The sequence below is a fragment of the Barbus barbus genome (genome assembly GCF_936440315.1).
Source record: "Barbus barbus genome assembly, chromosome: 31".
Taxonomy (NCBI): Eukaryota; Metazoa; Chordata; class Actinopteri; order Cypriniformes; family Cyprinidae; genus Barbus; species Barbus barbus.
In genome coordinates, this window is record NC_136759.1 from 9,114,036 (window position 1) to 9,141,075 (window position 27,040).

The 27,040-nt window shown below is 38.4% G+C and overlaps 2 protein-coding genes across 5 annotated transcripts in view; one reads left to right on the plus strand and one right to left on the minus strand.

Moving 5' to 3' along the window:
* The window catches only part of LOC306851551 (kin of IRRE-like protein 1), a 44,350-nt gene extending 34,718 nt beyond the window's left edge, over positions 1-9,632 (plus strand). The window contains exons 11-15 of the mRNA XM_079387863.1: positions 1,162-1,360; positions 6,268-6,375; positions 6,583-6,692; positions 7,071-7,160; positions 7,433-9,632. Coding sequence (XP_079243989.1) covers positions 1,162-1,360; positions 6,268-6,375; positions 6,583-6,692; positions 7,071-7,160; positions 7,433-7,930 — 1,005 coding nt within the window. The 3' untranslated portion in view covers positions 7,931-9,632. The remainder of the gene's footprint in view (positions 1-1,161; positions 1,361-6,267; positions 6,376-6,582; positions 6,693-7,070; positions 7,161-7,432) is intronic.
* A 1,439-nt stretch (positions 9,633-11,071) lies between these two features.
* The window catches only part of LOC306851549 (suppressor of tumorigenicity 14 protein homolog), a 41,447-nt gene continuing 25,478 nt past the window's right edge, over positions 11,072-27,040 (minus strand). For all 4 annotated transcript variants that reach the window (XM_079387857.1, XM_079387860.1, XM_079387859.1 and 1 more), the window contains 11 exons: positions 26,755-26,858; positions 23,984-24,093; positions 23,632-23,762; positions 23,357-23,461; positions 22,609-22,716; positions 21,850-21,963; positions 20,290-20,409; positions 16,158-16,338; positions 14,832-15,100; positions 14,437-14,573; positions 11,072-12,760 (listed from right to left, as the gene is read on the minus strand). In XM_079387857.1, coding sequence (XP_079243983.1) covers positions 12,599-12,760; positions 14,437-14,573; positions 14,832-15,100; positions 16,158-16,338; positions 20,290-20,409; positions 21,850-21,963; positions 22,609-22,716; positions 23,357-23,461; positions 23,632-23,762; positions 23,984-24,093; positions 26,755-26,858 — 1,541 coding nt within the window. In that variant the 3' untranslated portion in view covers positions 11,072-12,598. The remainder of the gene's footprint in view (positions 12,761-14,436; positions 14,574-14,831; positions 15,101-16,157; positions 16,339-20,289; positions 20,410-21,849; positions 21,964-22,608; positions 22,717-23,356; positions 23,462-23,631; positions 23,763-23,983; positions 24,094-26,754; positions 26,859-27,040) is intronic.

Consider the following 27,040-nt stretch of genomic DNA (forward strand, 5'->3'; position numbering starts at 1 on the left):
TGAGCAGGTGCTTTCGGTGTGTGCACATCACACACTCAAGCTCCCTTCCCCTCTCCCTGCAACAAGATCTCATGCGAGTCTCCTCTTTCCTTGCTCCTGTCTCTCTTTCCATATATGACACCCACACAAATACACACAAGCACAGCTACACAGCCCCATTCCCCTATTAGAGAGTGCTCGATGAGAGGGCTGATCCTGTATCTCACCTTTTCCACCCTCAAGCGTGCAGAGGCGAACTGCACTAATGCCAGGGTCTGCAGAGAAGACCTCCGGCCCACTAGGCTCTTTTCCAACAGCGAGCAATTAGCGCGTAGCACCACTGACCTCCCATGACCCAGTCGTACGTGGGAAGGCCTTTCAGTGGATAATTAGGGTCTAAGTTGGAGAGAAATCGAGAAGAATGGTAAAGTACAGAGATGCACCGAGACAGATGGAAGTTAAGCAAGGGTAACTGAAAGCAGCTGATGCAAAGAAGGAATCAGAGACAAAGAAAAAACCCTCCTGATCCTGGAACAGGTGACAGGTGGGGATTCGGGGTTTCATTGGCTGTTATTTCGTCACCTGAGGCCAGTCAAGGGAAGACTTCTCAGACATGCTGTTTCACCTCTTTGCCAGAAAGGTGAAGTAAAGAAACAATGGCTTGTTCTCTCTCCCTGAGTAGCTTTGAGATCTCAGACTGACCTGCTGCTAGACAGGAGCTGCTTGTCTTCCCTGCACGGTTTTTCACACAGCTCTTTTTCACAAGCCGAGACACAATACTGTTGGTAAGCCAGCTCGACATGACAGCGTAAAAGAGCACAAGAAAAATTCCAATCTCTGACACTGAGTTTATGACATTAAACGTCTACTTCTGGGGTGATAAATCTTTACATGTTTGTCTTTAATTGTTGTTCTGTTGTGTTGGCCGGACCAGGCTTGAATATATAATGAGATTTTAGTTCAACTTGGAATCAAAATTGACCCTATTTACTTGCTCAACACATGTTCATGTTCATATTGTGAATGATTCAATGGTGCTTAAGAAATACTTTTTTTTGTCTTTGCATTCTTTCCTTTTCATAATCAGATCACCAAAATTGCAATTGTCATTTCATGCTTAAATAAAATGTGAGAATAACAACACTTGCTGTACCTTACACCTTGCTATCTCTTTCTCCTCAGGTGTGGACATTTGGAGACATGATCTTGTCATCTGGTTCTTCTGGTCGGTTTTCTGTGCAGACAGTACACAGTGACCAAGGGGTCCTCTCCTCGCTAATCCTCTCAGAAACTCTGGCCCAGGATTTCCAGCTTCGATACAACTGCACTGCTTGGAACCGCTTTGGTACAGGCACGGCACTGGTCACTCTTGAAGAGCAAGGTATGGGGTCCTCATGCCAGATTATCCTGTGTTGCGTAAAACATTTATCTGAATGCAATATAGTACCGGTCAAAGGTTTGGACTCACCTAATTCCTTATTTTTACTATGTTCCACCTTTTAGAATGGTTGTAGACATTCAATTATGAAATTACAAATGAAATATGGATATTAGGTAATGATCAAACATGTTAAATATAAAACTGTTTTACATTGTGGGTCCTTTGAAGTAGATAGCCCTGCTTTAAAACAGTATTTAATTGGAATCAGTATTGAGTTTACATGATTGCTTCATACTTGTTCCCCTCCCCCATTCGTCAATTTAAATATATATATATATATAAATAGTATATTTGTTAAGAAATTCCTATATATTTGTCTAAAAAACAAACAATCTCATGCATTTAAGCTTAAAACTTTAGATCAAAAGCTTCTCAAGACTAGGTGCGTTTACACAGAGCATTGTAATCGGTTTAAATGTCCAGTCCGAATGAAAATGCTCCATATAAACACCTCAATCGGAATAAAAATGCCCAAACCAAATGAAATTGTAATCGGTTTGAGAGGGATGGGATAAACCATTCTATAAAACTAACAAAATTTAAATTCTACCATGTAAACGCGTTAAACCGATTACTTTGCGTCTACGTCATGATGCCAAGAGGTCGGGTCGTCAGAACGTGAACGTGATGTCGGCGACGCAGTGCATTCTGTGATCTTGGGACACCGACACTACAGTAGAGACTGGGTAATAGTAGAGGTATGAAGTTAAAATTTTAATTATACAGTTAAAAACACATTAGAATGGAGAATGCTTGCTGTGTTACGGACAATCTGCTCTCATGTCCGGGGTGAAAAACAGATCTGAAATGAAGTGCAATTTTCTGCTTTTCAGCTTAGAAACAACACAATGATAGTGAAAGTATAGCTCAATGAAAATAAACAACTTGACCAAAATTTGCCTTTGTCATTTGTATTTATATAGATTACAGATTAATAATTTCCGATCTGCTTGAATTTATACATGCTCACGCCATGAATATTGTACGAAAACACATTTGTTATGTGTGATATAGCTCATTGCGATCACTCCCTGTGTTCATAAAGCAACGCTCCTTTGATTCATTGTTCAGCAAGTCTTGGTAAGAAATCATGTATTTGTTCCATTTGTACAGTAAAACTTTGTACTATCAGAGTTCAGTTCATTTCAGAGCTGCATTACAGAGGGGCGTATTATTTCTATGATCGCGTTCTGGCCATATGACTGAGTGCTCGAATGAACGCAAAAGATTCAAATATTAGCTGTTTATTCTAAGCAAGTGCAAGCAGCTATTAAAAATACTAATGTAAATATGGGCGTTTTTTCTTCTGGTGACTTGTTTTTGTTGTCACTGTAGGCTATTAGCGTATCCTAAAATCGAAAGCACAGGCACATGTAAACACCATATCGGATTAGATAACGTCTCATGTAAACAGTCCACCAAATCTTTCAATCGGAGTGATTTTAATCGGAATGACAAAAAAGTGTACATGTAAACGTGGCTACTGTGAGAAACAAATTCAGTCAAGTGTGTCCATACTTTTGGTAGTGTAGATCAGTGAGTGTTTGGGAAATGTTGGGTCTGGAGGGTCAAAAATTGGAGGCGTGAGAAGCAAGCAACTGAAAGTAAAGTGAGAAAAGTGGCAGGAGTTTTAGATTTGTGGATGGGCCAAACTCTTTTGGCACCATCGCTTTAATTATTGAAGGATGGTTGATTTTAAAACACTGATAGTAAGTTTGTCCACCTTAGAGTTGGTGCCTTTTATCTAAGATTAGTCATGACGAGCTGTAATCCAGTTTGAGTCACCTCCAAGAGTACTCGGAGACTGTCACTGCGTACATCACCAAGTCTATCACTGTCAGGGCCAACCAGAAGCCGTGGATGACAAGGGAGGTCTACAGACTTCTGAAGGCTCGGAACGCTGCCTTTAGAGCTGGAAATGAGGAGGGCCTGGAGACAGCTAGGGTCAACCTATCCCGCAGCATCAGAGAGGCCAAGAGACAGTACACCAGGAGGATAGCTCATCGTTTCAGCGACAGTAGAGACACTCGGAGCCTGTGGCAGGGGATACAGACCATTACGGACTACAAGCCCCCACCACAGACCTGTGACAGCACCATCCCCCTGCTGAACGAGCTGAATGCCTTCTTTGCTCACTTTGAGGCACAAAACAGCACCACTGCACAGAAGGCTCCACCTCCTCCCGGCGACCAGGTGATGGCGCTGTCCCCAGACAGAGTGAGGAGATCCCTCAGCAGGATCAATGCACGCAAAGCTCCGGGTCCTGACAACATTCCTGGGCGTGTACTGAGTGACTGTGCAGAACTCACTGATGTCTTCACAGACATTTCAACATCTCATTAAATCAGGCCGTTGTCCCCACATGCTTCAAAGCTACCACCATCATTCCAGTCCCGAAGAAGTCATCTCCATCCTGCTTCAATGACTAGCGTCCAATAGTACTCACTCCTATTCTCATGAAGTGCTTCGAACGGCTAGTCATGCACCACATCAAGTCTGCCCCCCCCCGGATCCCTTCCAATTTGCATATAGGTCCAACCGCTCGACCGATGGTGCCCTCCACCCAGCCCTCACACATCTGGACAAAAAAGACACATATGTCAGGATGCTGTTCATAGACTTCAGTTCAGCATTCAACACAATCATCCCTCAACAGCTCAATCACAAACTGGTCCAGCTGTGGCTCAACACCTCTCTGTGCAACTGGCTGTTGGACTTCCTGACAGGAAGACCTCAGGCAGTACGGGTCGGCATTAACACATCCAGCACCATCACACTGAACACTGGGGCCCCCCAAGGATGTGTGCTGAGCCCCCTCCTCTTCACTCTGCTGACCCACGACTGCACACCGTCACACAATTCCAACCTCTTCATTAAGTTTGCGGATGACACGTCTGTGGTGGGTCTCATTAGCAACAGAGATGAGACAAACTACAAGAGCGAGGTGAGCCGCCTGGCCGGGTGGTGCAGTGACAACAATCTCTCTCTGAATGTGGAGAAGACGAAGGAGATTGTTGTTGACTTTAGGAGAGTACACACTCAGCATGCCCCTCTGACCATCAACTGCGACTGTGGAGAGAGTGAGCAGCACCAAGTTCCTGGGTGTGCACATCACTGAGGACCTATCCTGGAATAACAACACTGTAACACTGGCCAAGAAAGCACAGCAGTGTCTCTACTTCCTCCACAAATTGAGAAGAGCCAGAGCCCTGACCCCCATCATGTGCACCTTCTACAGAGGCACCATCGAGAGCATCCTGACTAGCTGCATCACTGTGTGGTATGGCGCTTGCAACGCATCCTGCCGCAAGTCACTTCAACGCATAGTGAGAGCAGCTGAGAAGATCGTTGGTGTCTCTCTCCCCTCCCTCCAGGACATTTACAGCACCCGTCTCACCCGCAAAGCCCTCCGCATTGCAGGCGATCCCACCCACCCGACACACAGCTTCTTCAGTCTGCTGCCATCAGGGAGGAGACTGCGGAGTCTCCAGGCGAGGACCAGCAGACTGAAGGACAGCTTCATACATCAGGCTGTCAGGAAGCTGAACTCCCTCCCGTCCTTGCCCCCCCTCCCCTCTTTTACCCCATGCAACACTGAATACTGATACTACGACCCCCCCCCCCCCCCCCAAAAACCGTGACCAGCACCTGTCACTTGTGCCACTTTATCTATCTCTTTCTTTATTTTTCTACAAATGTCCTCAATTGTATATCTGTATAGTTGTATGTACATGTTTAAACTGTATTTATCCGTATTTGAACGTCTACTGTCAGTGTCTTAAATGTTAACTGTATGCACCAAGGGTCTGAGAGTAACGCAATTTCAATTCTCTGTATGTATGTGCCGTACATGTGGAAGAATTGACAATAAAGCAGACTTGACTTGACTTTGCAGGAATCGCGTCTCAAAACACCCTGCAACCCTGTGCTTATCTTAATTATACACCACCAAATCAATATAATTTAATCAGGAGATGGTCCACTTAATGAATACATTCGTTCCATAACAAAGATATAGATTTTGAGCCTGAATGAATTAAATCAAGACCTAATGTACGGCATGGGTATGTGACGCTTCACTGACCGTTTCATTTTGTATGCACAGTGCACCGGCTTAAATTTGCTTAAATAAGACTAAGAGCGTGGTAGACGGCTTGAGCCTTTGTACTGGGAGACACCAAAAATAAGGTCTTCGCCAGCAATTTGCATCAAGGCAGCAGAACCAAGTCTCTGGAGAGGCAGACAGTGCTATCTCCTGGAATATCTAATTTGATTACTGCCAACTGCCTCGCTGCATGTCAGGCCTAGTTACCCCTCTTCCACCAGAGATTAGAGACAATAGCCTAGTCCTGTGATGCCACTGTGGATCACACTAGATGAATCTCTATATGTTGCACTTGAGTTTGGACGTGGCTCGGAAAAAGAGCTTCTTTGTAGAACACATTTGACAAGCAGAAAGCTTTTCTTCAATCAGCTGGAGATCCGACATGCCTTTTGATAATATGAAAATCAAATAACCTCACAAAGAAAATGTCAAGAACATGTCTGGGTCATAATTTAGCCCCAAACTTATTTGGATACGTATATTAACAACAAATATTTATACAATAATTAATACAATATATATTTTCAGGAATCACCTCCAAATATGTTTATGGCAGGACAGAAAGTGAAAAAGTACAAACTAAGCATTGTGGATGTTATAATAGAAACATTTAAATACTACTTGTAATAAAATGAAAGACATGCCTGAATTTGGATCATCTGCATACCCTGCAACTGAAGAGGTAGATGTAATAATAGATTTTCAGAATTCAGCTCAGTCACGTTCCCTGTTTCCCTTGCAGAGGCCCTCCCCTTGCTAATCATCATTGGAGCATCGGTGGGCGGAGGCTGTGTCTTCATCATTTGTGTCATTACCCTGGTTTCCATCTGCTGCCGCCACACTGCTAAAGGTGAGGTCAAAGGTCAGATGTTATCTGAGAGTTCTTATTCTCTCCTCAAAAAACATGATACAGTAGAAATCAAACGAACTAACTAGACAGAGGTTAATTATGGGGCCACCTCTTTGCCTGGAGCAGTGTTGACCTTTTCACCTCTCTGGAAATCTTCCCACCATTCACCTCATTAATCTCTATACACTGCGCTATTTCCTCACCCAGGCAAAAAGGGCACACGCCTGTCTAAGAGCGACATCCGCGTACAAATCGTGCACAGCGACCACAATGCAGCCAGAGGAAACGACGATGAGGAGGATGTGAAGGAGCCTATGGTAAGTAACTCTCAAAACAAAAGAAATATTTAGAATAGCCTAACAGTTAGAAACAGCTTTTATACTATTTTTCTTTTTATTTTAATTTTTCATTTTAATATGTATTCCCTGATTTCTGAGGGAAATGGGATATTCAATAAGGAAATAAAATATTAAGCTGTACTTCATTTTATCCACCATCACTAAAAATATGTAGTGACATTAGCCAAAAGTAAAGATTTTATTATATTTTGCTGAAAGATGCTAAAAAACATATATACTGATCATTTGCTCACAAGACGACCAGGAGCTAGGGACAATATTAATTATGGTTGCATGACATTTAACAAACCATAGACACTGAGCAGTCTGTAACCCAAATCTCTGTACTCCTCTCAGGCTCCCAACAGCAGTGAGTCTCCGGGAACGTCTCGCACAGAGCACAGCGACCTGCTGGAAGAGGAGGATGATGAGAGATCAGATATCAAGGTATTACATTTCACAAAGCATGACTCGGATAGTTAATCTGATAAAAGCAAAAGGATGTTTTCAAAGGTTTGAGGAAACTATTGTACTTAATAACACTAACTTGCTGAGATCATATTTTTATTAAACCACAAGCTTGGATCATGTTCAAGAAAACCTACAATTCTTGGTCAATATCTAACTTCTAGTTAGCACCTTACTAAAATAATTTGCATGTATTTCATGCTGTACAAAATTCTGTTATTTATCTGACGATGTTTTTTCATTCTTCCTAGGATCCCACCAATGGCTACTACAATGTGCGGGCTCACGAGGACCGCCACATTACAAGAACTGGGTTCTCCGAATATGTCCCTAATGCTCGCCCAGTCTACACTCCCTCTCAGATTCCCTCGCCGAGCCCCTTATATGACCAACACTCCACTCAGCCTCGGATTTATGACTTCTCCCAGCGTTACGCCACTACCCCTGCTACACGCACCACCTATGAGCAACAGCAGTCTCAACAACCACAGCAACAGCAGCAGACTCCTACCATCTATCCTCAAGAGCCACTCTATGCAGGCTCCGCCTACCTGCCCGCTACCTATGGCCGCGCCTTCACAAGCTATGTCAAACCTGCATCCTTCGAGAAAGTTGACGGGTATGAGCATTCAGACCAGGCCAGCAAGGTGTCCAACTCCTCCCGTTTCTCATATGCATCCTCACAGGTGTCATCGCAGCAGTCTGACTATGGGCGGCCCTCGCAGCAACGCATGCAGACTCATGTGTGATGGCTCCCTCGAAGACCCGCTAAGGGTCTGGCATGATCAACATCACAAGGACTTTCTTCTGAATGGGTTCAGGAGGGATTAAGCAAACATTAAACTGAGATTCAAGAGGCGGAAAAGCTTTATTGCTATCTTGAAGTGAATGTTGGATCGATGGAAAACTTCTTTCGAAAGAACTGCAATGTGCCACTCAAGCTTGGAAGTCACCATCAAGCTACTGATTTTCTTCGTCCAAATGTTGAACTTTAAAGGAAATAAACATCGTCCATCAATTTATCTCTATGGCACTGTATTTCCATTAAAAAAGGCTCCAGCATTGATCCTTCTAGATCTTGGAGAAGGAAAGCAGTGCTGTGGAGAAGGGCAGTGTCCTCATGAACTAATCTTTGCAAATGAGGACAAGCTCATGACACTACGCTGAAACAATCAAAATGACATGAACTTAAAAAATTAAAAAAGTTTTAAAAAAAAGTGTTTGTTGGCATGCTGATGGAATTTAAGCACATTTGTGTATCAATGACAACAGGTCTTGCCTACACAAAATGGCTCAAAGTTCAATCCACAAAGCAGGGGAGCAGAAGAAAGCAGAGCGCATGCGCTCACCCTAAGATATTTCTTTAGAAGCTCTATCTGCTGTTGGGCTAACAAGAGAGTATATGTAAAGCCTCAATGGACCAGTGCAGGAAACTGGAATCTGGAATGCTTTGGTTAAAAAAAAGGGAAAAGAAAGAAATTATGGGCAAAATCCACAAAATTTATTTCTGTCTGTTTGATGGAATTGGCTAATCCCCAAAGAATCAAATTTAGATGTGTTGTCTTTTTAAGCTATACTCTCAAGGATTTGTTGCAGAGTTCAGAGTCACCATTTCGGGACCACAGTTTCAAGCCATGTACGGCAAACCTAAATTACAGCACGAGTTTGTGGCGTGCAGTAATAATCTTGTAATGTTCCTTACGTGACCACTGTATGTTATAAATACAAAGTGTTCCAAGGTGACTGTTATGTCATGCTGACATGGCTGACACCGTCAGGTAGCACCAACATGTTTACATAGAAGAAAAAACAAAAAAAGAAATAGCAAGTGAAATGCAGTACTGTCCATATCCACTTAGAGCCACTTCAATGACTGTACAAATTGTTGGGAAATTCACTCCTGTCTTTTGCATGCAGATGATGTGTGTACGTGAACGTATTCAGCATTTCTTCTCATCTGTTTGTTCCTTGTGTGAGAAACCGCTTACTGCACCCTACGTCTATTTGATCTTGGATACCTGCATTTGGAGGTTACCACACTGCCATTTTCCTTTGAGCCTGAATGGTCGGCTCCATTTGGAAAGATAAAAAAAAAAGTCAAAATGAACTGTATGATAGGTGAAACAAAACATTGCTTGTCTTTATTTTTATATTTTCTATAAGCCTTAATGTACAGCGTGCAAGCTGCTCTATTGTAAAGTACCTTTATATTATAAAATGCATTTATCTATATCTTTGAGTTGACTTTATTTGGTTCACAACGGTTTTTACCCTATGTTACTTATCAGTTTTGGAGAGGTGAAAGGTGTTACACAACTAATTGACCTTTTTCTTCTGTTTCTTCTTTCTTTTTTTAATAACGTTCAAATAATTTCATTTGCTAAAAATGAGCTATTGTTGCTTGTAACTTTGTACACATATTTATATATAAATAAAACCATTTCAAATATCATCTGCTCTGACTGGAGTCGCTGGGTCTCGTCAAATGTCATGAGGGAATGAGGACAAACAATAGCGGAGCTGCCGAGTTGATGAATACATAAATTAGCAGTGATGCCTACGTTGATTCTCTTATTCCCGCGGCGACAGCAGGGTTTTTAATAAAGACGGATGAGATTCCCAAACCTCCCGCTGTCTGCATATCAAACATAGCAGGCACAGGCCGTCTCCCCCAATGCAACCAAATATTGCGCTGACGGAGCGGGTGTTGTGTGACAACATTATCTTGTCGTGTCACCCAGTCTCTCAGATTTCATCATGTCACGGCAAAATTTCACCGCAGGGAGTGTTGAAGACATAAACACGTACTCAGCATTAAACAAATGAACTGATGGCTACTCTGGTAAATTCAGGGTCATGTTTCCATCAGCTGTCACCATCCCTTGCATACAACGAACACTGCCCAAAGTAACCAAACAAGAATGAATATGTATAATGTGCAAACATAAAATACAAACCCCGTTATCCATGAACTGTCAGTTGCATCAGTATATGGCACAAAGTCTATTGTAAAAGCATACTGTGGACTGACGATATGTATACTGTTTTAAAGTTACCGTGATATATATAGCAGAAAGAACAACTAATCACTCCTTTACCAGAATTTACATGTTTAAGGAATTGAGTTAGGTTATTAACTCAGTACTGACTGAAATAACCAGTGGAAAGGTACAATAAAAATGTTATGAAACCTAGTAGGCCTAAGGATAAGTTTGTGTACTTATACTAGTTATCTAGTAATCTCGAAATCAATGTTTTTCTGAGGTAAATTCTCAGTTGAGATGTCTGGCGTCCAATTAACGTGCTGTTATGGAGCTGATAATTCGACAGAATATTAATAATAAAATCTCTATATTTCCAGGTTACATGATTAAAACAATGAAGCACAAAAAAACAATTCACTAAAAACATTCCACTCACCGGAGTTGCTAATTGTTAGCCTGATTTCAATTATGTATTTCGTTGACCACAATGCTTTGTTTTGATTATTTGATTACATTTATCCATTAGGTAGTGAGATGGCGACCTTTGGTTGTCTAGATACCATATTAATGTGTAATATGCTCAAGAGCAAGCTTTATCACATCGATTGGAGAGATGATATAAAAGGTTGAACACCAATCTAAAGCTCATACAAGGTCAAATCTGGTATGTAATTACATTAGCTTAAGTTCAATACTCTGTCAACCATTTAAAACAACTTAAACCTACCTGCTTTTTAATTGGTGCAAGGTCAAAACTAAGTGCATTCACATCTGAAACAAAGACGCTGTGGATTTTCTCGTAACTATAAACTGAAGAGAGTAGATTTATTTTGCTTTCTTATTTCATTTTCCACTAGGAGGCCACTGATTTATGGCCAAATAATTGTGGAAGGCAATGTTGACGTTGGTTTATGCCAAGGCCAGCTGATTTATTATTGATGAAACTGTTTTGAGTTTTCTTACATTTTGCATTTTGAGGGGGAAATTAAATTACTTGGAAATTACCCAAAACACTATTCTGAAAAAAAAAGAAAAAAAAAGTAAAATGTAAAACCAGCATGGATTTTATTGTCAGGAAAACATTATAAACTCTAAGAAAATTTGCATACATTAAAACATTTGCAGTGTTTTAGTTTTAAAATATAAAATTTAACATTAAAGAGCAACAAGTTCAGCTACATTAACAATACAAAGCGCATTGTCACCCAGACACAAAGTCATACATAATCATTGCAGTTTTAAAAACAATTAAAAAAATTAAAGCCTAACAAGCCCTCAATAGGTCAAATTGCACATCATGTTACTATATGAAACTGCTGTAGTACATAAATATAGCATCTATTGCCTGACATCTCTCAAAATACAGCGAACGTCTCTTGTACCTCCTGGGAAATTAAGTCACTAGCTACACTACAAAGCCTGAAAATCTTACTAAGCAAGTGGACTTTCCATGGGAAAGAAACTTGCCAAGTCTATGAGGAACCGGCGGTTATAGATTCCTCGATACGTTCGGGTCTCTTTGAAGGAGAGACCATCCTGCTAGGTTGTTTCAGCCAACAGCTTTGACATTGATTGGCTGGAACTTTAACATGCAGCAGAAGTGAGTGACCTATGTTGGCCTTGGTTGTATTGGCAAATGGATGAAGGAAATATCCTATTTTTACCTAATCCTCCATTTCAGAGCTTTGGCACTGAGGTTCCGAGATCACACAGAAGTGAGGAAAGAAGGTCAGCCTGAGTGGGATGCTTACAGAAATTTCTAGATTGCAAAGAAGCTTTTGACCTTTGCTTAAAGGGAAAAAAAATGTAGGGATTGAAGCCTCCTCCAAAGCCTGAAACAAGAGTTTCTGAGAAGAGTCAGAGTCCAGTCTTTGGAACAAAAGCACATTTTGAGCATAAGAAAAATACTTTTTAAACAGAATACAATTCATAAAGATAACAACATCCCTTCCACCACGTCATAAGTGCTGGCAGACTCATTATAGGCCAGTTTGATCTCTAAGTGCCATTTATGAAGTTACTGTTCAAAGAATCAGATACGAACAAATGGAACTACAACTGCGTGACAAAGAGTTGGTAAATGAGTGTAACAGTACATCACAGTGATATAAATTCTCATTATAGTGGTATCTGCATGTATTTTATGAACCTTTTTATTTGGTTGACTAAATTTGAACTCAACTTTAGATTGATACAGCTATGAAAAACGTAATTCATAAGCCATAACAACCAAATAGTCATACTGAATGAAAATGCTATTATGAAAACGACCAGGTGGTCTGAAACATATGCAAATTTTTTTACGCACAAAGGATGACGACCAAAGCAATATTAACTTTCGTTTTTGTGAGTGTGGCTCACATATTGTACTCAGGCACTCAACATTTGTGTTCTTCTGCTTTGGTTATCGTATGATTGCAGGTCCAGGCTTCACTATATGTTTGTGATTTCACGGATCCAGTCCCGCAGTTTGGTGACACGCGTGTAGACGCCAGGCTTGTTCCGTTGAGCGCAGCCTTCTCCCCAGCTCACTATTCCAGCCTGGAACCATTTGCCAACATCGGAACGACATACAAGAGGACCGCCAGAGTCTCCCTGTGCAAGCCAAAAAAAAAAAAAAAAAAAAAAAAACTTTTAAACGTCATTCCACATTTTCCAAAACTCAACGAAATGCATGAAGGACACTTATGTAACTAAACATATTTGATGACCGTATTCAAGAGTTGCCTGTTGATCTATTCTAAAGAATGTTCTTTAATACATCACTGAATGTTTACTTCATTTTTAATGTACAGTATATTGTGATTATTTTATTTTGTATTCATTTTTCCAGTTTTTTTTTTATTGTGTGTATGGATGCGTTGCAATATTGTATATAAAATAATCATGCCAATAAAGTGCTTGAAATTGAAAAAGGAGATGAAATGATGATTATGCATATGAGAAACTTAAAAAACAGAAAAGAAAAACGGATGGCGTGTAAAGCAATTGCAAAATGTTTTAATTATTGTAATCACTTATTTATTATTTTGTACCTCTAATTTAAGCTGCTTATTTACTGTGTCATTTCATTCCATTACTATTATTCCTGAATGATTTGTTTTGTGTGTAATACAATTCGGCTCTTAATTACTTTGCCAATATTGCAATGTAAACAGACGTGGCAATAAAGCATATTTGAATTGGGAGGTGAGAGGAGAGAGAGAGGAAGACAAAACAACCAAGTGAATGAAAAAATATCACAGAGGGTGAGAAGGATAGAGTCAAGTACAAAGAGAGAGAGAATGTGCATAAAATCTATGAGCTCCTATAGCAGGAGAGGAAGATAGAAAGGAGTCACAAGACCCGGACCAGAACCTGTGCGAGAGAAAAGCACACTAAGAAGATTACACCCAGAATAAGAGAGACTCACAGAGCGTTCAGAAGAGGAAAGCAAGATGAATAACAAGTGAGATAGAAGTAGAAATTATGGAAATCAGCTCATTTAAATATCAGGGAACAAGGTAGAATAATTAATCTTCTCCACTACGAGGCTGTACACACACTACAGGAAGACAACAACATTAGCTGAACACTTTGACGGCATTGTGCTCATGTCATATTTGTACTGTAGGTGTTTCTGAATGAATAGAATAGGACGGAAAAGATTCTGGGCTTGACAATGCATCTAAATCAATAAACGTGTAGGCCTAATTTTGCATGTTGTAGATATAAAGATTTTTAACTCACAACTGGGGTGGGGGCGTTATGATTTTGAGTCTGTAAATGCAGCTTTAAAAAATTGTGGTATAACAGCCCAACATCTACTCTTGTTCATTTTAATAGGAATCTGTGCAATCTGGAATTTCACCCGAAAGCGAAAGATTTCCCTATGCAGATTTCACATCAAATTCAACTTGGTCCATGTTGATCAACAAACAGAAAGTTACTTATTTTGAAAGTGTCTATGTAAGCACTGCAAAATTTAATATACTGCTATGCCAGAGTTGCAGAGCCATGTAAACACACCTTCAGAAATGTGAGATATATATACATTTTTTCTTATATGCAATTTAGTCTTTGCGCAGTGTTCTGTATGTGCAAGAGAGATGAATTCTATTAATGTTTTAATTATTCACATTATTTTACTTCAAGATACAAAAAAAAGAAAAACATATCCGATATATTCCTACATATATTGCAAGTGGCCCAGAAAAAAAAAAAAAAAAAAAAAAGATTCAGTGTGTTTTCATTAAAAAAAAAAAAAAAAAAACAATTATAAAAGTTTTCACCTGACAAGCATCCACACCTCCAGAGAGGTAGCCGCTACACATCATTCTAGAGGTCACCTGACCTTCAGTCACCATGTTGCATACTGTATCATTAATCACCTTTACTTCTGCTTTCTGCAAGATTTGTGCAACATTTCCTACAACACATGCATAAAACATTAGTCCTATGAGCACAAGTCTAATCTAAGCATCTTTACTTATGATGGGTGTTTGAAACGTTCATTACAATTAGTTATGTGCTTCCACAGAATCTTATAACAAAACTTGTGTTAAAGGTGACATTGAGACATGGGATTGATAAATGTCAAACTTGTGAGGTAAAATTCCAAAGGTATCTCATAGAAAAAGAAACTCCAAACGCAAAGGGCAGCCCTCAGGCACACAAGCTGTCTCACCTCCCTCTCGGAGCGTGCCCCAGCCCGTAACAAAGCAGGAACTACCGGCCGAGAAGACGTGAGTCGGCGCCGGAAGGCAGATGGGATGCACGGTGTTGGTGAAGTTCAATGGCGTGCTCAGTTCCAGCAGTGAGATGTCATAATCGTAGGACATTGAGTCGTAGTTTGGATGGGTGATGATGTTTTTCAAAGTGCGCTTCTGAACAGAGTCCTGAATGTTCTGGTCCCGCAGACCACTGTACGTCAGCCAGTTGGATATCATTTTGTAGCTGTTGGTGATAGACACAATGTTGTTTTGGGGGTTTAAATCAGATATTTTGAAAGATCAACATGAAATGGTGTTCAAAACCATTATAAATCAGAAAATCTGAGGAAGAGTAAATTTCAACATATTATAGTTGGTTTAAATTCATTGAAACACCAAAAGCTTGTTAAAGCACACTGGGAAGCTAATTATCTTCAAATGATTATATAATAAATACACCAGAGGTGAGTGTTACACCTAAAATGTTATACAAATAATCTGATAATTGTATTTGCTTATATAACTATCTAATTGGAGGCTGCTGGAAGAGACAATCTACACAATATTGTTTTTGAAGTTAGTTGTTTTGAAAGGTCAATATGAAATGGCATTCAACTACATTTAAAATCTGTAATTTGACAGGAAATCTGAGGAAATGTGAACTTTTACACCAAAAAGCTTGGAAAAGGTTACACCAATAATCTGATAAGTGTATTTGCTTAAATAATGTATCATTTCAAGTTTAGAGGTTAGTCGTTTTGAAAAGATTCAGTGAAAAAAACATATGGGCAGGATTGAGAAAATCGTCCTGTTTATAGGACATGCATATGAAGAGGGACTGAAAAATAAGAGGGCTTGGTGATTTCAGCCGAATTGCAAAGTCATTTCAGAGGTGGAACAGGTTATTTCATAACCAACCGATGTATCATTCACAATAAGGCCAGAAATGTTTATTAAGAAAGTAAATGGGGTCGATTTTGATTTCATGCTGAAACCATAGCTCAGGAGAGTGAATTATTTTTCAATTCAGCTTTAGTGTTTCAGTCTCAGAAACATGTTGGAATAATTTATCAAGGTAAAGTATGATTGTATTGCATGTCTTGTGCGCCACCTGCTGGCCACTGAAAATAAATACAAGCTTAGGCTTTGATCCAACACAGAGCGCAGATGTTGGATGATGTTTGAGCACAAAGTGAATGGAAAAAGATACTTAATGTCTAATTTATGTCTGTGATAAATTACAGTTTTTAACTACAGCTAAATTAAGCAGTGAAAAACACAGATGCAATAAACTGACTCACGCTAAATCGGGCTGGATGAAGCAATGGGCAGCGGACAGCAGCCATTTGTTGGAGATGATTGAGGCACCGCAAACGTGTCCGCTGGTCTGGAAATGTAGACTGACCTGCCAAGGCCATTCACCCACATCTGCGTTCTGCCCACCCACAATACGGTTGTGCTTGTATGGCCGAACTCCACAGTCTGAAACCAAATTGCAGGAACGGTTCAAACACAAAGACTTCAAGGAAGACAACGGAAGGGCTAGCATTGGCATGCTGAGATGAGAGGTGATGGGGGTCTTGAACAAGACCAGCGGGGATAAGATCAGACTGTTTGCACTAAAAGATGGCGAGTTTCTCGTAACATCTGCTCTGACTCACAGGACCGTCGGCCTTTAGCGGGACTCAAGCAGAATCATAACAAGGCAGATATATAGAGGAAGCGTACCGTGCTGGCTGATAAAAACACAATGAAGAAGGAAAAATAAACTAGCAACCCTGAGTTCTATAAAAGAATAATAATATCATGCAAGGTTTCATTAAAAAAAGTATAATGGCTTAGGGCTGTGATGTGAATTTTTTACACTAATTACCACATTGTTGATGATACAGCAACTTCTGGAAATTACAATTGTTTCTAATTTCATTAAAACACCAAAAGCTTGTGAAAACACACTAGGAAGCTCATTATCCTCAAATGATCATGTAATAAAAACACTAAAGGTGGGCAGTATGACCTAAAGTTCATACTGATAATTAGATTTGCATATGTAATTATGAAACATTATACATCTATATTACTTTCAAATTAAAACACTAAATACAGTTATAACAAATGGATTTTAACAATTAATTTGGTTTTACAAAAGAGTTGTCTGAAATTTGTACTGTGCATCTCAAAGAAATTATTAAAAGTTGTCCTTTTTATCTTTGCTATAGTCAATTGCAGACACAATTAAAATGAATGAATAAATAAAAATAAAAAAATAGCATATTTGCATACAGCTCTGTAATCTTAAAGAGAAAATCTCTCTTTAAGACAATGTTAAGTGTTGTTAAGGGATAAATATTTGCCATAAAAGACGATCTATATCTAATTATATTTAAAAGTCCAATATTTGCTAATTCTGATTAATTAAAAAAAGAATGTAGATAACTCATATTGAGCAGATTAATTGTTCATCCCTAATTATAATATAGCTATTTTGCTAGAAACCAATAGAGTGGCCTTTTATTGTGGCCAGCCTAAGGCACACCTGTGCAATAATCATGCTGTCTAATCAGCATCTTGATATGCCACAACTGTGAGGTGGATGGATTATCTCTGCAAAGGAGAAGTGCTCACTAACACAGATTTAGACAGATTTGTAAACAATATTTAAGAGAAATAGGCCTTTTGTGTACATAGAAAAAGTCTTAGATCTTTGAGTTCAGCTCATGAAAAATGGGGGCAAAAACAAAAGTGTTGCGTTTATAATTTTGTTCAGTGTACACATAGTTTATAATTAACTGGCAATGCCTTTTTATTCAACAGTGAATTAAATACTTTACAAAAGGTACTTCATCTAAAGTACATTTATAACAAATAAGCGATAAATCTGGCATTAGTGTAGGTTCACATTATGTAACAATTGAGCAGAAAATAAATTGCTCCAAATAGCAAATCGAATATAATAAGAGATATTTCTTACTATTGATTATGATTAGATAAACCACATTTGAGATAATTTTTTAAAACTACTGAAATACCCAACTGAGCACTACAGTTAAATTATATATTTAGGCAATATCACATGAGCAACGGTGCTGTTGTTCTGAATACCAGCACAGTTGCGATTTAATCAAAAAGATCTTAATATTGTGCAACAAAGGGCCAGTTAGTATAAAAAATATATATATCAGGCATGTGATTGGCTAAGGACAAAAAAGCAGGAAAATATACTAAGACAACCCCCCCCCACGCCGATCAAACTGGTGGCGGATCTATATGGATAGTAAAGCAGGACCCATAACAACTTCTTTGAACAAAAAAATACATTTTAATTTATTTAACATGCAACTTTTTTTGTACAGTATGACACATAACTTATTTGGTGGATGTGTAACAGTGGGAATCAAAAGCAAGTGTCTTGTCCACTGCTCCATCACCACCTCTCTCTATAACAACAACCATGATGAGGCACACACGCGCGGTCTCTTGCTCTCTCTCCCTCTGTCATGCACGCGCTACGCGGTTTGGAGCACAGTCTCTGTCTCGCGGGCGCACTCACTCCCTCGCTCTAGGGGGGAGTGAATGTCCAGCGCTCTCTCCACCCTCAATACCACGACTGAGGTGCCCTTGAGCAAGGCACCGAACCCCCAACTGCTCCCCGGGCGCCGCAGCATAAATGGCTGCCCACTGCTCCGGGTGTGTGTTCACGGTGTGTGTGTGTTCACTGCTGTGTGTGTGCATGTTGGATGGGTTAAATGCAGAGCACGAATTCCGAGTATGGGTCACCATACTTGGCTGAATGTCACTTCACTTCACTTCTCTATACTTCTAATTCTTAAAAAACAAAAACAAAACTAGCTTTTCTAATCTTTTTGCATTTCATCTGTTTTCTTTTTATTCATTATAAAATTAACAAAGGCAAAAAAGGCCTCTAACACTAGCTTGCTCTATTCTTTTTCTAAAAAAAAAACAAAAAACAAAAAAAAAACCTTGCTACATGTACTGCGTTAAGCTAACTAAGACTTCTCATAGCACTTGCATATCATTGCTCTTTTGTTGATTTTGATTGCTTCCATTGTCCTCATTTGTAAGTCACTTTGGATAAATGACTAAATGTAAATATATCAAAGCAAAATAAAAGAGCTATACAAACTGTTAATACGTTGGAGTGCTGGGTGGTAGGATGACCCCCACAAAGCCCCTACCCCCCTGTATATTCTTCTTTACTTGACAGGGCTTAATATTATAAACATAAAATATAACTATTGCATAAAAACAAATGTACTATTTATAAAAATTTACTGATGAAACATTAACAATTTTCTTTTCATTGGCAATGTGGTGCACAACAGATGCTTAGGCTGGTTAAATTTTAAACATGGATGCAAAAATTGATAAATTGTTTGATATTCCTTATTAATATTACTTTGAGAAGTTCATTCTACCACACAATATAGCAATATATTTCTGTCAAAGTTAAAACGAACTTTTATTTTGGCGGATTGTAGTGAAGAGCTTTGAGTTTGCGTGTGTATCTGACACACGCAAATAGCAAATAGCTGATAGTTTTCTCAGTGAAATGGAGATATCTTGGTGCAGTGACTCGGATGAAGTCGGAGATGAAGTTCATGTCCTCATATAGTGAGACGGCCGAGCGTCATGCGTACTTGAGTATGTGTAGTAGTTGACACTGCGGCGCTCATTCACAGAGACGTGCAGAACACGCAGATGTCAGGATAAAGGTTTTTTTCGCTTTACAGACAATCGTGACTTTATCGTGATTTGATACTTTGTTGGCCTTTGATTTTTTTTTTTTTTCTCCATCTCTGCACCGTTATGTCACGGCATTTGAAAAATACACCACCCAGCACTAATACGTTCTCATTTAGGATGTATTAAGAGAAAACAGTTTTCCTAACTTTACAACACAATAAGTAAATATTACTTTAAATAAAACTTAGCAACAGAACTTTGCTTTCGATTCTTGTGGCGAGCGGATTTGAGATGTTCCAGTGCCGTCTGTCGCCTCAAGTAATCGACGGAGTGCTGACAGGATTTACAGAACATCATTCCCCCATCCTCATAAAAGTCATTACCAAATTATTTTGCTCTGTCCCGTGCCGTAATTTTTGCAGACAGGTGATGTTTTTTCAACTCTTCCGCGGTTAGTTTTATTTTGGACATTTTATATGTGATATTGTTCATACGCTGCACTCTCACATACGTCACGTCAAACAGCGCAACTTCAAACGCGCACGCGCGCATTGTGTATACTTGACGGTTACCATGGTGACGGCTGTGAGATCCCCCCCCCCCCCCCTTTTTTTTTTTTTTTTTTTTTTTTTTTTTTTTTTTTTTACAGATCTGCATGATTCACATAGGTCACATTTTCAGGTCGGAAAATCCGGAATTCCCTGATATATATTAAAAAATGTGACTTACCGCAACCCTGTTCATCTGAACCATCTGAGCAGTCCTCTTCACGATCACACTCTGCATTCACTTTGTTTACACACTGCTTGTTTTTACACTTGAAGGAGAAATCATTGCAGATACCAGCCGCTAAGAGAGGAAGAGAGTATTGTGAAAGTAAAACTTTAATAAAACATCAAGCGCAGCTTCTTTTCATCACCAAAGACCTATGCCTCGTTCTTGGCGATACAAGAGCCAGTGTATTGATCAGGCCTATTGATTGTGGGATAGGTCACTTATCTCTGCTGAAGGATACAAAAACAATGAAAGAGTGGGTGGGAAAGAAGTTTGTACACAGCAGAATAAAGCAAAAACATGGGATTGCACTACCATTTCAGCACAAGTGTTAAAGATATTGCTCACAAGTGTCTATTTTGCATATTAAAAGCAGGTTAATTGTCACATGAATTAATGGTACTCAGTGTCCAGTGGAAGATATTAATGCATGTCAGTTTAACATCTGCAGAAGTGGAGAAACACTTCAAGCCAGCAGTAAGAAAATTATCAAAATTCAAACGCAGCTGTCTGATTAAAGTTAAAGTCTGATTAACGTTATTAAATTTATTTAAAACATCCACAAACATCCAAAACCTCTAAATATTTTAAGTCACCTTTTCAGTGACTGGCTATTTATTGTGACAACAAACTTTTCAACTTTTTGACATTAGAGACCCTAAACTACAGACACGTAGGATAGTCGCAAATCTCACTGCAAATGAACATCCAGCCCAACAATAGAAAGCACTATAAGGGTTTAATAATATGTTTTTGTGAATAACTCAGGACCTGTGTATGTTAATCTCGCCATGAAAATGTCTAATGTTTACCTCAAAGAAAAAAGGGGCATTTTGTTTCAGAAGGCTGAAACTACTAAAATTGGATTAAGAACTGCCCAACGCATTATTAAAAACTGGAAGGATAGTGGGGAACCATCATCTTCGAGGAAGAAATGTGGTCGGAAAAAAATTCTTGATAGATTGTGATCGGGATCACTTAAACGATTGGTGAAATCAAATCGTAAAAAAACAACAGTAGAACTCACGGCTATGTTTAATAGTGGAAATAAGAGCATCTCCCATCATCAATACAGGATCTTGGCGAAAAATTAACGCAACTCTGGATGGGAATAAATGTTGTGACATTGCAGAAGCTTATCGAAACGATGCCATGGCAAATGTGTGCCTAAAGGCGGTCCAACTAAATATTAGTGTGTGTGACTTTTTTTTTGGGACGTGCAGTGTATAACTTTGTATCCTGTTGCATTTTTTCCCCATTTCCTTACATTGGACCCAACTTTATTTTATTTGATCTTATTTATCTATTTTAATTTATATTATATTATAATTTTATTTATTTTGCTTTGCTTTCAAGTGACACCTATGATGCCATGACAAAACATAAGTTAGTTTGTTGCTTGTGAATGGGTATATTCAATGCACATAAGCTTACAAAACAAACTAGATTAACCTGGTGATAAGCTCTATGGAAAAGCAGATCTGTGGTCAGTAGGTCAAAGTTAAATCCACTCACCTGCTACACAAGAGAACTCATCACTGCCATCAGCACAATCATTTTTCCCATCACATATAAATTCTTGCGGGATGCAGGCACCATCCCCACACCTTTCCTCGGCTCTGCCACAATCTAGGAGGAACACCAAAACAAAAGCTTGTCAAGTGTTCTTCAAAGGCTTTTTAAAGTATGCCACAATGAAGCAAGTCTTAAATATGTTGAAGTTCTCCAGAAAAATGTCATAGTTCAAAGTAAGTTCATCTGAATTTCCCACTTTGTGGAGATAAAACACCTGCCACTGTTTGTCTGTCAGTACTTAGTGTATCCTTAAATGTATTTTGCTTCATTTAAAGGGGTCCAAGTTGATGATTCTTTAGGGTCTAAATGAAAAGTCTATAACATACTTTGGTAGTGTAAAAAACACCTTTTTAAACCTGTCAAAATCAGCTCTGCTTATCATCAAGCCGTTTTTTAGTCCATGTTGCTTTAAATGCTCGTGAGCTCTGCTGACTCCGCCCCTCTCTTCCATGGAGTGACAAGCAGACCATAGATATGTGTAGATTCCCTATTCACTATCCCTATTAAAGTGCGATTTAAAAAAAAAAAAATATATATATTTTTACAGGATGGATGTGTACACACACTTCCAACACACATTTATGTTCAAACAACTTGAAAACTGAATTTTTGCATCCGATGACCCCTTTAAATTAACTTCCTGAAAGGCAAATGCTAATATAAATACATGTTAATTAAAATGTAACAGGAGAAACTCACCACAATGTTCCTCATCACTATCGTCACCACAGTCATTCGTTCTGTCACACACAAAGTACTGAGGCTTACACAGGCCATTTCTGCACTTGAATTGTCCTTCAGCACAGTCTGAAACACAAAATGTGTTCAAGTGAATAATGTGTCACCATACAATTTATCTGAAACATCACCCAACTTTATCAATTATTAGTATTATTTAAATACTCATCAAAAATTTCCATTTATTTAAGTTTACTGGTTACTTGCAGCAAACAAGATGCAAATTTATAATGCAAATCTGAAGTTAATGAGCATATAAACTATTTCCAGAAGCATTAGATGATCTAAAGAACTGATGCTTGAAATACCATCTATAGTGTACATTTTGTTCAATCCGTAATACCATTCATTTTTTAAATCAAAAACACCTAGAATTTACGTAAATGACAAATAATATATATAATATAACATACATAAATTATACAATTTTAGTGTTAATGTTTTTTATAATGTCCTGTACATTTAAAAACAATGAGTGAAACTGTTAAATTTCCAGTAAAACTGCCAGCATTGAAATTAAATTGGAGGAATCTGTCCAAACATTTTAATAAAACAAGATATTCTATATATACTCAGTAGTGTTTGAATTCTGTCTTTGAATTTTGAATTCATCTTCCTGTCATTCCACATCAGTATCCCGTTGGACAGAGCTAATTCAATTTAAAGGTTTAAATTAATTTAGCAAAATCCTGATGGGGATGAGACTTACGGCAGTTTTTCTCATCACTCATGTCGTCGCAGTCGCTCCACCCGTCACAGTGTTGCTCTTTTTTGATGCAGTAGCCTGAGGTGCACGCAAACTGACCAGGGCAAGCTGGAGATGAATTTCATAGGGGTCAAAACAAGAAGACAGCCAGAACTCAACACAAAGGAGTCGTTAAAGAGAGTTCTAATGACAGAATAATGTGATGGTTTTAAATGGTCCTGGATCAAAATTCCATCACTGCATTCAGCTAGTCATATTAAAACACTGGGCTTACGTACGGTTTACAGGGTCAAAGGCGGTGTAAGTGATCCTGAAACCCTTATCAGTGTAGGATTCATCTGAATGGAACTTCACTTCCAAGGTATTGGTGACGCTAGAGAGAACAAGTCCAAGTCTCTCTCCACAATACCTTCAAAAATGGAGCAAGGAATGAAGTGTTAATACAACAAAGGCTAAGAAAACCAAGAATGAATTGGCAACAGACTACTGCAGATGGTTTTCAGCTAAATTAACATCATATTTATTTATTGGGCCTTTTGCCATTTTATTTCATAGAAATAAGGAAGCTGACAAGACACAATGGGGGGATATCTTTCTGGCTGGCATGGCAGGCCAGATGACAGAACTTACCTTTTACCCAGAACCTCTATGAAGTCTTTGTGACAGCTGCTAGTGTCCACCCCCGGCTCTTTCACACGGAACATATTGAACTCAATCTTTATCCTTCTGCCAGCAGGAACCTGCAGAATCCACACAACGGTGTTCAGGGTTATTTTCAAAAAGACATAACTCAATAATAAAACAGCCTAATGACAGAATCGAAACCCTTTGCTACTCAAAAGAAGTAGTTCATTCAAATATGAAAATGTTTTCTTCATTTACTCACTATCATATTGTTCCGATATTACTTTCTTTCTTTTGTGTGAAACAAAATGAGATGTAGGCAGAATGCATGAGCTGCTCTACATAAAAGTACTCTACATTTATGCACTATATTTCAAGGCTTCTGAAGATGCGCAGGCAAAATTTGAATTATTATTAGCCACATATTTACTTAAAATACATACACTACTGTTCTAAACTTTGGGGTCAGTAAGATTTTAATGTTTTTAAAATAAGTCTCTTTCGCTCAGCAAAACTTCCTTTATTTGATAAAAATACAGCAAAAACCGTAACACTGTGAAATATTATTACAATTTAAAGGAACTGTTTTGTATTTATTATATTGTAAAACGTAATTTATTCCTGTGACGCATAGCTACATTTTCAGCATCATTACTCTAGTCTTCAGTGTCACATGATCCTTTCAGAAATAATTCAAAGATGCTGATTTGGTGCTCAAGAAACATTTCTGTTTATCAATGTTGAAAAAAGTTGTTCTGCTTAATATTTTTGGGAAAACTGAGATACATTTTTTTCAGGATTCTTTGATTAACAGAAAATTCAAAAGAACAGCGTTTATATGAAATAGTTTTTTTATTTTATTATATTTTATAAAATGTAGGGATGCACCGATACCACTTTTTCCAGTACTCGCCCGATACGATACTTTTATTTTTGGTACTTGCCGATACCGAGTACCGATACTGATATTTTCATTGCATTTGTACATTTTTAAAATATTGGGTACAGAAACCAAAAGAGTATGTATAATGTTAATTGGTTAACTTCATTTATCAAATAAATACAGTCAAACCAAAATTTATTCAAACACCTTTCAAATTTCTCACATTATCACGGTTTATTCACTATAGTTTAGAAAATGGTAATAAAATATGACAAGAACTCAGAGTAAAACAGTGTCTGAACAAATTCAGCTTGATAATGTCAGATAACTTACATAATGGATTCCAATCAACCAAAAATGACAGACAGCTGTTAGTATGAAAATATTTACACAACTATCAACTAATACTCTGGCGGGCCACCTTTAGCCTTAATGGAAGGGGCATGCCGTAAACCAGGTTCATGCAGACCTGAACTTCCGTTTTTTTTTCCCAGACTCGGTCTGAATAATTTTTTGTCCCAAATTTGTATCAATTTTACTGGTAGTCCACTGCATAAAGAATTTTTGGTTATAATATGTATATTTTTTTTATATTATATGTATATATAATAATATATATTTTGATTTGACTGTATAATATCTTCAGTTATTTTTATGTAATTATGCCCATTAAAATGTATTTTACAAGTTTTTGTTACTTTCACTGTTAATTACATCATCTTTAATTCAATAGCATTAGAGCGGCTCCCTTGCAGCGGATCAGTACTGTAATTACGCGTTTTGCTGTAATAATGCAGGGCACCACTCGCTATAAATCTCCTAACTGTGATATTTTCAGAAATAAAAGTTGCTTTTTTTCATCTGAAACGTGCTGCAATTTATATTCCAAAGCCACTCATATAATGCATAATCACTCATGAAGCAAGCAAAACACGCGCAATGTGTGCACGTTTTTGTACTGGTGCAGAATGAGAGGAACAAGTGCAGAACATAGCGCATAAGCTGTTGGTTTCACTTTCGCCAGAATGTCGTGTACGCTTAAGGTTGAAAATAAATGATGGTTTATAGTGAATACCCCTATAAATGGTCTTATATTTACGATTTTAAGCCAAATGATGCGTGTGCCAAGTGAGCGAATATCAATAAAGATCACACAACAGAAGTGCGCGCACGCTCTCTCTCTCTCTCCCTCCCTACCGTTAAGTAACTCGTGTATTGTTTTACTTGTTTTTGACATATCCGACCAAACTACAAACTATCCAGTGATGTCTGTGAGAAAGGGATATTCACTCGACGAGCTTGCGCATCTGCGCCGCCGTGCACTCAATCCACTCAGCGTGCTTTGCTTAACCCATCAGCTCGCACACATCAGCTATACAGTTGTCAATACTGAATGTTTAACATTAATTTCATTGCATGCATATACTTCGTAGACTCCCTTAATCTCTATTAACTCCATTCTGCTGTCTGTTGTTTGTATTTCTTTGTCTGAATATGGCACTTATCACATGCTGTGTGGTATCGGCGTTTGGTATCGGGGCATTTTAACGAGTACGATTACAGGAGCTCAGTATCGGGCCCGATACCGATACCAGTATCGGTGCATCCCTAATAAAATGTAATAATGTACAAGTCTTAACTCTCACTTTTGTTCAATTTTAGGCAGCCTTACTGAAAAAAAATATACTCTTTAAAAATTATATTTTGCCTAACATTTGCTTTTGTGTTTCCCTGTAGAAAGAAAATAATGAAAACAATAACATATTTCAAAATATGAATAATGGATAGTACAACAAATTAAGAAATACTGAAATATTCCTTTAATTAAAAAAAAAAAAAAAGAGTTCTTTCTGTTGGTAAACAAAGAAAAGTGTAATGGTCATGTGAGGCTTACATTGATGTTCCAGTTGCAGTCGACCAAAGGAGGATAGAAACTAGGAAAATGAGGAGAGGTGAAGTTTCCAGTGGGCGCAGTCAGAGTTGCTCCACAGCTCCCAGCTAGAAATTAATATGGAGGAAGGAAATGAATAGAAAACATATTATGAAACTAAAATGTAATACTTTCTAGACTTTTTTTTTCAAGTTTCACGGCTACACTGCTAGTGTCTACAAAGACTTTTGACTTAGAGATGATGACTTTATAAAATACTAAAGCATTTGTACTAAACAATCACTGATGT